This window comes from Passer domesticus, chromosome 6 (assembly GCF_036417665.1).
Source record: "Passer domesticus isolate bPasDom1 chromosome 6, bPasDom1.hap1, whole genome shotgun sequence".
Taxonomy (NCBI): Eukaryota; Metazoa; Chordata; class Aves; order Passeriformes; family Passeridae; genus Passer; species Passer domesticus.
In genome coordinates this window covers 57933521-57949522 of record NC_087479.1, presented here as the reverse complement: position 1 = coordinate 57949522, position 16002 = coordinate 57933521, and the positions used below count along the sequence as shown (strand labels likewise).

The 16002-nt window shown below is 40.0% G+C and overlaps 1 protein-coding gene across 2 annotated transcripts in view; it reads right to left on the bottom strand.

The window, feature by feature from the left end:
* Positions 1-16002, bottom strand: part of LGR4 (leucine rich repeat containing G protein-coupled receptor 4) — an 80322-nt gene that overhangs the window by 26265 nt on the left and 38055 nt on the right. For both annotated transcript variants that reach the window (XM_064426066.1, XM_064426067.1), the window contains exon 2: positions 13653-13724. In XM_064426066.1, the coding sequence (XP_064282136.1) occupies positions 13653-13724 (72 nt within the window). The remainder of the gene's footprint in view (positions 1-13652; positions 13725-16002) is intronic.

The following is a 16002-nucleotide window of genomic DNA, read 5'->3' as shown; positions in this document are numbered from 1 at the left end:
ATGAAAAACCTTCTTATGGTACTAGGTTTGGAAGGGCATTTACCAACATGATCCTCTGGATTTCAGCATTGCTCCACTGAAACAAGCTCTGAGACCCATGCATTTTTAATCTATACAGCAGTTTCTGAAGAAAGTATGAAGTTAGGTAAAAACAGATGCTAGAGCAAAGCAGCAGAAGTCTCTATGAAAATCTCAAATATGAAAAAATATTCACAAGTAAGTGGTATATTCACCCAGTGCTGACAATTGACAGGACACCTGCTGATATGACCAAGACATAATATTGGCAATATTTCATCTTTTTGGTCAGCTATTTGGAGGAACTTTTGAAGAAAGGAAACTCTTTTAGGGCAGGGAGAAATGGAACAGGATTCTCAGCCCTATACTCTCTCTCAAAATGTGGCTGGTTTCAAATCTGGACTGTTAGACAAGAACACAGAGTAAATTATGAAGATCAATATGATACTAAAAGTAATCAAGATGAGAGATGCTGCAGAATACAAAGCATGAAAGCAGAAGCAGCAGCCAAAACAGCTGCTTCCAAACAATTTGTTCCCCGTTCCCCCACTCCTTTTCTTTCTTCAAGGTTTCACCTCTCCCCTGCCCAGCAGATCTGTGCAGTCCAGCCTAGGTTGAGCTGCTAATAGCTGTATTTCATCAAGGGGAAAGACAATAATGCAAAACACCTGGTCATCCATAACTGACACAAGATGCAAAATTTTCAGCCAAAGTATTTGGTTTTAGTCTTGGGTTTCATATCCCAGCTACGCAAAAGCAATGCTGGACAAGGCTGTGCAATGAAATCACCCATGGGAATACTACATACAATCCAGTAAGTGTTAATAATCAAAAAACAATCAATGTGCCTTAACAAAGGTTAGAGAATATCAAAACCCACCTCTGCTGTTACAAGGCACTGTGAGGCAAGCCAGACACAGCAAAGGGAAAATATTATTTCAAATAGGCAAGCAAAGGAAATAACAAGAGGAACACCTAAAGGATCAGCTTGCCAGAACATAGCAATGTTATTGCATTTTTATCTCCTTCTACAACTACACAGAAGAGATTACCAAAGCACTTAAAGCTTACATAAATCTGCTTGCAACAGAACTAGTGACTTAATAAAATGCTGCGTGATAGAGAGGATGCTAGTTATCTTTATTAAATCCATTTCTCAAATGCAGATGGTTATATTTATAAACCAAGGGAGAAGAGGACTAGTCCACCTTTATGAAAAACAAGGTGACAGCAGAAGATCCTACTTAGAAAACTGTTACTCTTGCTTGCTTGGTTCTAGTCCTGGTATTTTCACATACGCCACAATTGCCATTGTTCTGACATCACTACAAGCATGTTTAAAAAAAACCCACATCTGCTGATTGCTGAGAAAAGTTTGTCTGCATGCTTGACTATTATCAAACAGCTCTGAAACTAGAAGAAAAATAAGAAGAATCTACTTATGCTTATTCTTGAAATCTCCTGTTTGCAAACAACCTCAGAATTTCAGAACCAGGACATGACTTTTTCAAATACTTCGAATTTTTAACATTAATGGAAGTTTCCAGATGGCCACAAAACGGTCCCCTAAAATTAATTTTGTTGTCAGTAGCTGTCCAAATCGACCTGATTAACTTTATCTGGGGGGATGTGGAGGAAGGTTTGCAATATGTCATGTCTTTCCTTCTAATAATTTATTTACAAGTTCACTGTAAACAGAAAGAAGTATTGATGAAACGTGCTGGGTCTCTACAGCAGAGCCAGTAATCTGCAAAACACGTTTATGTTAAAATGTGTTTGAAACAGCATAATACAAATCCTTAAACAAAATTCAACTGAGGCTGTAGCACCTCATCATTCTGCATGCAAACACTACTATGATTACATGTTACACAACTCAAGGAGTGGCAGCCCTGGTAAATGTGTCAGGCAGCTCTGGCTGCAGCTCTGCCAAGGCTCCCCATTAATCTGCTGTCTGTGAGGCTTGTCAGGCATCTGCTTCCTCTCCCAAAGAGACTGGGGATTGTTACTTTAGCTTTAAAAAAGCTAAATTAAATAGCTTTTAAATAGAGCTTTAAAAAAATATAAATAACATTTATAATAATAGATATTATTAATAATAGAGCAATTTTAAAAAATAATATACAAATAGCTACTAATAGAGTTGAATAGTCTCCCTCAACCTGAATGGCACTAACAACAACCTAGAGAGCACTGGAAACATATGACAGCTGAGCCAGAGCAATAGTAAAACTGCCATAAGAACCCACAGACTGCAACACATTGCTGAGCCAGAGCAATATTTGTGTGACTTCAAATAGCAGGACTCTGCTTTCCTCAAGGCAGCTCCAGCTTCTTCAGCCTTTTTCCAACCAACCAAAAAACCCCAGCCTTTGTGATCAATTACATTTCCATTTCTCCACTCTCTGGCAGTGTTCCAGGCTTTACTCCTCAGTTTGCCAAATGCACATTTATCATTCACATCCTAGCCTTGGGGAGCTGCTCCTGAGGAGGTTCCAAGTGCAGCTCCCAAGCAGGCAAAGATCAGTATATCACACACTGCTCTCAACACATTTCCCGTGCAGCAGCTGGAAGGATGGAAATGTTTCTCTCTACACAACCAGGTTCATTTTAAAGAGAGAATTGAGAAATAAATAGCATAGCATACACATACAGCATTATAAACTGTCATTGAAATCATCCAGTCAGGTTTTTCATGTTACCTTCTTTCAGCAAGTCTTAAAAATATTTATTATTAAATAACTTAAAAGCATATATTTTTCTCTCTCTCACACACATGCTAAATGGGCTAAGGGAAATCACAGTTTTACCAAGGCCAAAACTCTAGCACAACAGAAAAGACACAACTTTCATCTCCTTGCAGCAAGACTCACTACCCTGCTTGAGAGCAGCCCTGGAATGTCCTGCTCCGTGGTGGGACAATTTCACATTGTCACAAAGCAGCACCTTAAGGTAGCCCACATTTACACTATCAAGGGCTGAGTACCTATCCTTCCCCTCATTCTGAGTGGAAATGGCTACAAAGACCTAGTCTGAAATCCACCAGCTGCCACTGAACCACGGCACATCACCATTAATTAGAGCTCTTCCTCCAAAAGGCAGCGGGCTGCAAAACAGACTCACCCACAAAGACAGTAAAAAATTAAATTAAACAGACAAGTGTAAAGCATCCTGCCATGCTACAAGGCCACAGAAAACTTTGCTGTCTCTTACTTCTCAAGGCACAGACACAACAGCAGGCATCATAAATGTGTATCACACTGACCATGAGTTTTTCTGCTAACTCTATCCTGGCTCCCCTTGTTTGGAGGCTCTGCCAAGGACTGCAGCTATTATTATTATTATTAATTCTAGCTGGAATTACTGCATCTGAGTTAAATCTTAGAGGTTTCTCCAGTGGAGTCACAGATGCAATATATGACCACAATGGGTATATCTTTCTTGTAACTGCTTAGCATTGAATGTTCTAGTCTTCTATTTTGACTTTAAAAATACATATTGAGTGTTTTAATGGTAAATTTCAACAAATTCAAGTTTACAGAGTCAATTTCAGCATAGCAGGATAACAGAACAGGACACATGGAGAATAAAATCCTCCTGCTAGCCTGTCATACAGAGGTGAGCAATATCCTTTAATCATTCTTTTAGTGACCCAGTAAATAATCTCCAGATGTGGATGACACCTTGTTATTACAGAGATCAGGATGCAATGTACCTGAAGACTAGCCTTTCATGGTGTCTCATTCCCACAGTACACACCAAGCCTAGGCTCTTGCACTGAACTGCAGCTAATACGGTTTCCTCTCCTTTGGGAAATTAAAACTTTTGCAATTATGAGTCTGGCAACCCAGCTGCATGTTAACCAAGCCAAGTTAATCACTGGTGTGGCTCCAAAAGTCAGGGAGGGTGTTCCAAGGATACATTTTGCCTGTAACAATTAAAAGCATCGCTCTTATTATGGCAGGACGCAATAAAACCTCTTGGAAACCTCTGTCCTTATCTTGCATCCCAGATGGCAGTGAACCCTAGGATACTTGAGCAAAGACTTTCATCTCCTTCCCTCCATCTGAAGGTCTCACGCTCATACAGAAAATGTTTTTCTTTTCCTCTTGGTAGTATGCTTCTAACCTTTCGTCTGTCTTGTCTCAGAGCAAAGTATAATGGCTACACAGAACAAATTCAAAGAGTGACACAGACCGCAACCCTGACATGTCATAATAAACCCCTGACTTATTATTTTTACTTCTACATTAGCCGATTTGTAGCGAGAGCCAAGACTGTGTTTCAAGGTTTAGTCTAGCCTGAGCCTTCCATAACCCATCACTGTTTCTCTGCCTGGCCAACATCTACTTTTAGCTATCCAACTTTTACCTATTTTCATCCCATTGGAAAACATTGCACTGCTTCTCCACCTGTACTTTCACAAACCCTACTTTTCATGCTGTCTTACATAGAATTGTCCTGCTATCTTTACATGCCTGTCCCTAACTTCCACTTTTTCTGGGTTCTCTGTGTTTTCCAAATACAAACTTGAATTTTATTTTAAGTTGTCCCAGAACAGAAGTAATCTTTGGAAACACCTCATAGATAACTTAATCCAGGATGCCCAGCAAGTGTTTCCTCAAAGCTGAAAGAGCTTCAGTTTCCATCTGTGCCAAAGTAGCAGTCACTTTGGAACAGAATTCTGTTTTTTCTCAACAGATTATGCCTATTTATGTGCTATAATTTATTAGTCAAGGCTGAAAACTCTACAGGAGAGGTACAGCCATTTGCAAGAAAATACAGGGTTTTGCTGCATGCCTTGTGCAGGGGTGGGTGCCCTTCCTGCAGACAGCTCCTACCCCAGATGGGCAGCTGCAGAAAGGAGGAGCTGGGAAAGGCAGCTGGGTCTCCACTGAACCTGGCTTTGCCTATCTGGGAGCAGCAAACTTGGGCACTTCTGTCAGCTGCAACCTGCTGCATTGCTGGAAGCCAATCTACTGCCACCAGGTTACCCCAAATTCCTGCACACCAATTTAACAAAACTGAATAGATACTTTACTTCACTGCTACTAATAGAAAATGCATTTGTCTCCTCCTTTTCTTATGGCAGTTTTACTATTATACAGCCTTCACCATTGTTTATAAAATTGTGAGTACTACACCAAGACACATGATGACTGGAGAAAGATGACCGTAACTACAACAGCACCAACTCCACTTCTTGTCATGATCTCTCTCCCTTTCCAGCATTTACAGCTTTCTCAAAGTTATACTGAGCTTTAAGATAATTGCTTGTTTTCAAAATGCATTTCTGGTCTAAAAAGCTAAACTATCTAAGTAAACAAAACTGACTGATTAAAAAGTCTAAAGCTCGTTCACAAGTTCTATGGTTAAATTGTCACCAAGAGTCACCAGCATCTACCAGAAGACAAAATATGCTGTATGGTAACATTTTTCATGGACTGTCAAAACCAGGAAAATAAACTACAATGGATTTTCAGGAAAGGAAGCATTTAGAGCCACGCAAAAAAAGCTCTATGCTTTCATTTTCAAGCAGTTTCTGTATTTGGCCAAGACCTCGAAGTAGAACCCACAGACTGCAACACATGCACCTATAGAAATAATGTAACATAAAACAATTATCATACACTACAAGTTGTTGAAACAAGTGGTCTTTGTAATCTCAACTAGTATTCTGCAGCAAAAAACCCTCAGAAGTTTGCATAAAGTTCTTCACATGGACATATTTGTTGTCAACATAAGCAACAATACCATGGTATTAGAAAACTGGTTAACACCTAGTGTGCAGCAGAAACATTGAGTTGCTGCAGAAAGCAATTTTGATTCCTCTCACTTTCAAAGCAAAATCCAGAATATATTTTATAAAATACATTGTCCTCTCCCTACTTGCCTTTGCATATCTTGTACTACGTTGTGGTAACTTTGCTATCTGTGGTAACAGATAGACCTTTCTCTTGATAGCCATCTCAACGCTCAGGCAATAACGCATTTCACTTTCCTAGTCTGCACAACAGAGACAGAGATGAAAGCTGCCCAGTATGGTTTTGATCAACTGGGATGCAACAATTCAATTAACTACAGATTTGTGCTTTTAGCAGGTAGTGCTATCTGGATGCTCAGAATGTTTCCAAGATCATGAAATATGTTAATGGTCAGACATGAGAGGGTGAAAAAACTGCTGCTGATACAGTGAATCCTCAGAGTTGCTTTGATCTGTTCATACAGCCCTGTCTCTTGCCCTGGCATTGACTGGCTATCCAGGCATGGATACCCACTGCAAAATGGCAAAGTGGGTTAAGTCTACATGTATTTGGCAATCAAACTTTCATTACTGGTTTTCTAACCACTTCAGATGCATACTGGGTAAATGCAAGACACAGGTTCTGCAGACACCTTCACAATGAATGACCTTAGAGAAATTGAAGTAATTTTCAGTATGATTCTCTGATTCAGTTTAGGTTGACGGTTAGCTTTTTTCCAGCTGAAATAAAAACAAATATTTTAACAGAATAATATAGAATTTTACTTTTATATAAGAAGAGCAGGAAAAAGAACTTGATAGGAGTCTGGTTACCATTTCTGTGCCAGGACATCTGCCAAAGCTAATTAGCCAAGAATACCTCTGTAATAACAAAGAAATACAAGAACACTAACATCTGAACAGAGGGGAGGAAAGGAGCTAAAAGAATGGCATCACCACATCTTAAGGTAACCCAGCGTCGTACTGTGAAATTACAATGACAGCAAATACTCAGTTACCTTCTCAGAGGATAAGGCATTTACCTTCAAAATACAGGATTTATTTTTTCTCCTTTGTTGTCTAAGGTTTTCAGAGCTCATGTGATGACTCTTGAGAACCTGCCCTCAAACTGGCAACCTGGTCACTCACACACACACCCCTTTTGTTCCACACCAGTTTCTGAAACTGAAAGGAGAAGGATGGAGGACTGCATGGCATGAGCGCCATTTGGAGAACTGTACTTGGAGAGACATAGCTTACGAGCTCCTCAAGTTGCTGCACAGCTTCCAGAACTTTCTTATCTGGTTTATACCTTCAGACAGCCTCAACCTGGCAACTCAGGCAGCATAATAAATAAGGCTTGTAAGACTGGTCTTGAAGTGTAACACAGCAAAGTTCAGCCTTCAGGCCATTCAGCTAAGCCAGCTTCTGTGTGTGTGTGTGCATGTGAGCAGAACACTCAAACTCAAAAAAAGCAACAGATAAGGAAAAGGTTTTGTTGTCCTCTGAAAGTACTTGCAGCAGAATAACCAGTCTTGGGATCCTTATATACAACCACATCAACTTTGGAAATTAACATGTAGAAACCGAAACTGGAAAGAAAGAACTTCCTCATCTTCCAAAAAACAATGGAATTTACTCAATCTACTAGCATCTATCCCCACAAACAGGAAAAAACACGCAGCTGTCAAGCAGAGCAAGAACCTTCTAAGCTACAGAAATATTCTTGTATCAGCATGATTAAAACTCATCCAGAATCAAATTGATTTAGGATTCACAGAGATAAGAAAACACTAATTAAACACAGGTTGGCCAACATGTTTTGAAACATCATTTAGCATTTAATGCAGACCAAGTAAGTGATGTTTAAAAATATCTTAGCTGACTGTGGTTAATTCTACTTGGGAGTCTTTGCCTAAAGGTTTGTCTTGACTAGAATTTGAAGGTGCAAGTTACAACACGCTGATGGCTTTCTGAAGCTGCAGTGCACACAAGGCAGCAAGCGTTTCTAATGTGAGCAGGCTGGTCAAGTTGTTAGGCTTTTAACTTGCCACCACACGAGAAACCTACCCCTTACATTTTTTTCATTAACATTTTACCTCTTGGAATTCAGGCTGGATCAACTGAGGAAATCACCTCCTGCAGCTGTTCAAATATTCAGAGCTGGTAGATCGATGGAAGAGCACTCACTGGCTACTAACCCCATGTGATATGGCTCTTTTTGAGGAACCAACAGCTGGTATCTACACTGGCTGCCTTTGTAAAAAAGCAGCTGGAGAAAGATCTCTGCCTGTTCCTCAGACGCTGCTGGTGGGGCTTAATGGACAGAGATGGGGCATTAATGTCTCCAATTGTACCAGCCTGTTTTACAAGAGGACATTTAACCACAGTTTTAGTTATCACATGTGAGCTAACACAAGGCATCAGGACAACATGAAGATTCATTCTTACCTCTTCTACTCAAAACAAGTCCTTCACCTCCAGTTTCTAACTACAAACCTGGGGATTTCTCACATAGACAAAAGAGAAAAGAATGGCACCATCTCATCAACATTCACACACTGCCTTGAAAATCCTGCTCTTTAAAGACCCAGCACTGAAGGACAAGTCAAGCCTTTCCATCAAGTGTTCCACAGCCAGGTGAGAAAAGACACAGCATGTTAAACTAACAGCCTTGGCATAGCTCCAAGACATGTCTTATTCACAAAACTCAGGTAATAAAAAAGACATGATACTCCCTCTCCCTCTGCATGGAAGATAGAACTTGGTGCTGATTCAGAAATAAGAAGGAAGGGTACTATCTAAATTACACACTGAAACAGATACTACAAAAAATAAGCAGCTGTGGCATTTCAGCCAGGTGGTCATCTTCAGCTGCAGTCAAGAGGGAAAATAACTCTACACATCTCCCTTGCAGATACTTCCTGATTACAACCTTATGGCAAAAACCCACCTCATTTTCACTGCCAGTATACATTTTAATTATTCCTTACGTTCCTAAAATATACTTTGTCAACTAAAAGCCATGAGCAGAGACTCTGGAGATATTTAAGCAAAACCTCTTAAGGCTTGTAATCAACATGGATATAATTAAATAGTCAAGCAAATACTCAGTCACACTGTTTATTTTCTTGCAAAAATTAGTTGCACGTGTGTGGTCTCTTGTTCACTGTTTACTCATTTCTCAAAAAGCAGAATAGCATTGTGTTTCAGAAATGAGAAAACTCTTTATTTCCCCAACCATTTTCAACCAGCCATTAAATCAGAAAGTTTTGCCCTTGCCTGATAAAACGAACAGTATCTGTAGGTAGTGTCACAGGAGAGAGACTACTGCATATCATGTATGAGCAAAAAACAAAAACACAACAGATCTTGATATCAGTACACATCTGGAAGTTGACTGAGCCCTCGTGTCTGTTGGTGCCTTCAGGAAGGATTATTTTCCTTGCAGCATTACTGGCTGTGATATGGTTTTTATACCCAATGGTCCAAAAGCGCAGAGCACCCTCCTCCCTGACCGCTGCTGGAGGAGGCCAGGGCCCAGCCCAAGGCTGACTGGCTGGGAAATTACCTGCATCATACAGTCACATCCTTCTGTCACAAGCAACCCACAGACAGATATGGAACAGATTACAGTCCTCTGCTTCTCGCATGGACCAGCAGCCACACAGCTAAAAGGTGATCACCTCAATCTCGCCCATGAGTGCGGGCCAAATCAGATCACAACATTCTTAAGAGTTAAGAGTGGAAATCAAAACAAGCTTAAAAGGTCATTAAGTCAAAGACACTTCTGCGTTATTGGAGTGGTTCAAGTTTCTGAAGACAGACTAGAAAACTGGCCAAGAACAAAAATAATTTTCATTTTGCCTTCCTCAGTAAGAGACTGCCTTTTCAATTAATCTAGCAGATCATTCACAAATGAAGTCTAAAAACCTTCAAACTACTTTAGATAACTTTACATACTGGAAGGGATGCCACCTTTTAAAAAGGCCATCAAAACATAACACAACCTGGATATTCCAGTTAAAAAGTCACACTAGAAAATGGTTTCTACTTTCTAAAAACACTGCATTATCTAGTTATATTTTCCTCTTCTAGCTTTCTATAAATACTTCAGGTGTGGTTAGAAAACCACGGCCAAGTTCTTGAAGAATTTTTAGTTTCTATATCGTGTTTAAGGCAGCAGCATGTTTACGTTAGCATTTTCTGAAGAATACACATCATTAACTGCTAAGGCAAAACCCTTGGTGGTCTGCTTCTCCCTGACTCTGACCATTGCCATTCCAATAGTTTGCAAATGACTTCCAGATGGGTATCAGTTACACAGACACGGAGAATTTTTACAACATTTATAAACAGTGCTCAGTCCTGCTGACAGATGGTGAGTGTGCTACGCGGTGACACGCACGACCAGGCTGTGAATGGGGGCACATGGGGCGCTCAACCCAACGGGCACATTCTGACCCTGGACAAGGCAAAACCCCTCTGCTGGTACCTGTGAGTAATGCTCCCACAGCACATTACCTCGAAGTTACAAAATCCCACATTATTCCTGCAAATTTCATTCTTTGCTGGGGATGCCTTAACATGGCCGTTTGGTGCCATTTCAGATGTCCTCTTCCACCTGGCCCCCACTGGTTTCCCATCTGTGTCACACCTGTCAGTCCTGGTGCAGGTGTCTTGGCTAATCCAGAACATCTAAAACCAGCCTGGGATGGTTTTGAATTGAAGCACCCGAGTTGCTTCCTCTTTGGTGATGCAGAGGACACTTCTGAATTGAGCAGCCAGCTTTTCCAAGTCAGGTGCTCTGCTTCTTCCACTAGTGCTCTTTTTAGGATTTGGAAAATGATCCTCTGAAGTCTGTGGACTACCAAATAATTCATGTCATTGAAGAAATGACAACTCCCATTTTAAATGGCTCCTACTGAACTTATTAATCTCAGCCTCTCCATACATGTAACTCAGTTGCCTAAATAATACATTCTAATTGTCTCCCATTTCCATTCCATTAAATTCTATGATACTATTTTGCAAGATTAATTAGCAAAATCTGCCAAGGGCTAATTGAACACAGCATTTGACAGCGCAAGGCTATGGCATGGCATGAAGATAAAAGTGTCTGAGGCTGTCTCCTTGATGGAGACCCACTAGACTGCGTGCTGGTGTAGGTACTTACTACATTCCCATTAGTTTGTGGGATTTTCATTTTCCTTAGCGTAATTCTTGGGAGAACTTCTCAATGAAAAGGCACTTTTAGCACAGGTTCCAACACCTCTTTAAGTCTTTTCTTTAAATCACTTTTCTTTGGCATGGACACTAACTCCAAGGTTTGCATGCTGAAAAAGCAACTTTTGCCTGGCAATCAGAATTTGGATTGGTTCAACTATAAATAAAAGCCAGGAAGAAACTTTTGACAATCATAAAAAGGAAAATTGTGGTCGTACAGACGGAAGCATGAAAGTTCAATTGCTCCTGTTCATAACCAGCAAAAATAAAGAATGAAGTATTTTTGTACCCTGTCCCATAGAGAAAAGGGAACAGGGAGAACGAAGAAGAAACATTGTCATATCTGCTGCTGGTCATTTCTTTTAAGGAGGCAAGCTGTTTTGTTTGAACTTCATTATACTCCCATTTAAGAATAACTTGAACTGAAACAAGGGAATCTGGAATTGTGTTTTTGTTTCGGAGATTTCTTTCTCCCAGAAGTTGTTTTAACACATCAAGTAAGCATGCTAAGAATGATTTAAAGCTCTTTGTGTTCACACGTAATTCTGAGCTTAATGCTAACCTAATTTTTTTTTAAACTGAAAACCTAGAATTCAGAGGGGCAATGAGGTACATGAAGCAAATGGCTCTTAGGTAATAAGCACAACAGATGATGGCTGAAGGCTCTGCCTTTCCTCCTTATCTCCTGACACACCCCAAGGTTTATGAAGTTACACAATAACACCCACCCATTAGGTTTTATTGCTTAATTACTCATTGAGGAAAAAAAAATGAAGTCTACCACAGTCATCAAAGTTGGAAAAACAGAATTGTTTGGGCTTTTCTACTTCTGGTGTGAAACATGCCTGTGAAAAATTAAAATTTAAAAAGGGGGTTACAGATCTAGTCTAACAAAACAAAGACATAGACAAGCGCATATTATAAAGCACATATGGAATATTTGCTAGTATATATTCTGAAGCCAACCAAGCCTTCCTAGTCCACTTTTTTTTTTCCAGCTGACTACTCATGCCATAGAGCCTTTCTTAAATTCTGTCAATTACACAAAAGCACCATCTGAAAACCTATTTTTCTTCATAAAGCATTCTTGACTATATCACAGACATAAGCAATAGCTTAAATCAGAGGGAAAAAAACCCAGGACCTGTTAAACATGAAATGAGATCTCACACACAACTTATCTGACATAAATCAACTCAACTGCACTTCACAGTTGCACTGACCTGAGTCAAAACTATTTAAGAACTGGGTAAAATGGAGTTATTTAAGTGCTTTAGTAATGGTAGCTGCTATGTTATCAGGATGTAAGAGAGATCAAAATTCTAAGGAGAGGTGGAACACCTTATTAGAGTAACCAGTGAGGCAGCAGTGCAAAGAAGCAGCCTACAGGAGCCCAAATCTTTCTTCAGAAGCAGGCAATCCCTCTCTTATCAATTTCTCAATATCTTTGTTCCAGTGAAGTGCAGTGGTTGTACTGGTTATAACAGATAACCAGAGTCAAAGGGTTCAGGGCTTTATCTGCAGTTTTGCTACAGGGTTCATTTATTCTTTTGCCCTCTACAAATGGTTTTCATTCTTGGCTTGTTTCCTGCTTGGTGAAGTCAGAAGAACACTTCCCTACCTCATAAGGGGGGTCTCTTTGGGGAAACAAGCTGTTCTTCCCCTAAGGTAACTTACTGAAAAACCTCTCACTGCAGCAGCATCCATAGTCCTAGTCTTGCCAAAGTCACAACCAAAGACAGCTTTAATTTGTACTTGAAATGCTCTTTAATAAAAGAAATTCTAGTTTGTCACTGAAAATATAAGAGAGGCACAGCAAATTGCAGGGGTTTTGTCTTATCTGCCGCTTAGTACTGGAAGTTCTCAAAGCTCTCTTGCACAGGTTGAACCATTACCCTCGCCCTCTCTTCACAGATAAGGAAACTCTAAGGCACACAGAAAGCACGTGTCACCTAACAGCACTTAAAGCAGTAAGTGAATGCCAAACCTGCCTCCCTGTGTACTGACTGAAACCCAACCTAATTAAGGACAATGCTGCTGAGAGCATGCTTCAGCTTTGCAAAGGCATCTTAGCTAAGACTTCAGCAAAATACTGAGCACATGAGGTCAGGGATTCAGAAATCCAAGTATCAGTTAAATAAAGCACAAAAAAAGAAAGCTAAAATAAGAGTAGGAGAGGGAGATCGGAAAAGGGAGATCGGAAGTGGGGGAAAAAAATTTCTGCCAGAGAAATTAAGAAAAAGCAGCCCTGTACCACAGAACTTCTGATATAGGTCAGGATGGGCTTGTGAGCATTGCATCTGCAGCCTATAAGGACAATGGAAGCTAGCTGCTCAGTAAATGAAGCAACACCTATTTTATGGAACTTATGCAACAGCTATACTGTAGCTCCTTCAGAAACAATGGTAATTACACAACTCTTGTGTTATCTTTGGATAACACTGTAATTAATATGTGTCATCACTCTAGCCATGATTAAAATAATCACTATAAAAAGTCCCTTGTAAGTAGCATTTACTGTCCTGGTTTCCAAACAGGTAGAAGATTATATTTTTAAAGTATAATTGCTTTTTCTGTTCACAGCTCAACAGTGTTTCTCCACCCACCTCCCACTTTATACAGCCATGTGATGTTGCAGCAAAACTTCAACGTGTAGATTACTTACAGCTCTTCCAAGTAGGGAAAGTTCTTGAAGGCATCTTCTGGTAGTCTCGTGATGTTATTCATGCTGATATCTCTAGAAAACAACAAATACATACTTATCAATGACCAGGAAAGGATTTTTACACTGTATGAGGAGGATACAAAAAAGAAAGTCTCATCAGAGAGTATGACAACAGAAAAAAAAACCTACTCTCGTATCAAACAGTAATATCTCTTTCCAGAAATTTACATGCTAAACTTTCAAGTCACTGTAATTTGAGAATCAAGCTGCAGCAAAGACCTATAAAATGGGAAGTTGACAAAATAAAGTTTTCCAATACCTCTAAACAAAAATAATTACTGTGAAACTACAGGGAAGGCATGCATGGAAGAGGCTCTACAGTACTGCTATCTACAGTACTAATTTTTACCAACTTACACTTACATACAGTTTTAACTCAGATGATTAAGAATACTCTAAAACCACAAGCATATGAAAAAAAAATATTGTGACCACCCACCACGCAAATTTTCATCCCACAGTGTCTCTAAAAAAAATAATACGTGCATTAGGACTTAATAAATAGCTTCTGGCAAACAACGCTTCTGGAACAACTGGCAAGAATAGCAGAAACATGTCCTAGCTCTACCACAGTCTTTTTTTGTTTTCCTTCTATAAAACCCATAAAGTCCTCGAGGTAATAGTTTTAAGCAGATTTCATTCTCAGTCCCTGAGCAGAGGGAAGCTGGCAGCAAGTGCTTACATGATAGGTATGCGGACCTGCTCAGCTTTTTTCTCTACAAAGCAGCAGTAAGTGGCAAACTTGGTGCCATCACCTCACTTCACACCTACACAATGATCGCAGATAATCCAGTCCTAAAGCAAGTTATTACCCAATGTGAATAAAAGCAGCATGAAAACAATTTGGTTTGATAATTCAACTAACTGCGTAACAGTTCATGACATAATCCAAGTTCTTACTTTCCACTCGGTTGTTGGTTTGGGTTTTTCCAGTATGCAGTTAATAAGCAATTCAGTAACACTTGTTAGTAGAGCCTTCCCTGCTTGCTGTCTTCCACATCTTGTTCTCTAGTGCCTGCATGCCACTTCTACATAATTCAGATAAAAAAACCAAACAAAACCAAACTCTCCTTTTATCTCGCTAATGGCCAACAAGTATCGCTGAAGCTTCTCCCTGACATTAACAAGTAACCGGCAGCTGATCTGCTGCACCACCTGTGCAGCAGAGACCCTCAGGTGCTGCCGGCGTGAAAACTGCACTCTAACACTAAATCCAGCCATTCCTGTAAAACTGCACTTACACTAAATCCAGACAGCCATTCCTCTGAACTGCACAGCCATTCCTCTAAAACTACCCTCTTACACTAAATCCAGAGACACCATTCCTCTAAAACTGCACTTACACTAAATCCAGAGGCAACCATTTCTCTAAAATAAGTGTTAATGAAACAGTAGTCAAAAAACTTCATTTCTCACTTCCCAGCATAAACGAAGAAAGTTACTCCTCAGCAGCTAATAGTACACTAACCTAACTCAAGAGCAGTGACATCAAAATAAGGTTCAGCACATATAAAACAAACCCAGCTGTGGTAAGAGCCAAAATAAATCCACTATGGTACAAAAGGTTCCTTCACCAAGCTCCAGGAGATAACTGGAGATGCTTTATCCCCAGACCCGACAGCCTGCATGCTTTAAGCAGTGTTTTGTGCCTTGGCAGCAGCCTGGTCACAGTAAAATGTTGCTGCTCAGGATGTTTTTCTTCTTGTGCAGAAAAGTAAATGAACGTATCAGGTCCATGACCTGTCATCTGTCTGCTCCATGGGAGACTGCAACATTTATTCTCACTCATTTTTCAAATTCTCATAAACACACATTTGACACATCGAGGCTTGTCCTGTCCTTTTTAGAGAGCTGCAATTCCACTTTTGTTATCAGCTGGGAAGCATTTATGAATCGGGCAGAAGAGTAAGAAGAGAGTGGAGACCCTAATCTTGAGAACCAATAACCTGTGCAAGAAAATCCCAACTCTGAAAAAACATTCCTGGTGATATAAAACCTTACTGTCATATGCACCACAATAACTAGTGGTAGTAGAAATAACAGCACATAGCATCAGAAAGCACTGTATGAATGCTTATGCATCACCTTGGCACAGATTGTGGCTGCATCCACGTTTGTTCCACTACATGGCAGCTCTTTGACATGCAGTGGTCTTGAAATTTCCAGAGCTATAAATTTCCAGAGCCCAGTTTCAAAAGTGCCATATGCAATCCTACACAAAGCCCATGGAAACCATGCAGACACACAGAATGGTTGACATCCAAATTCAAAGCAATTTTCATTTCTCTAG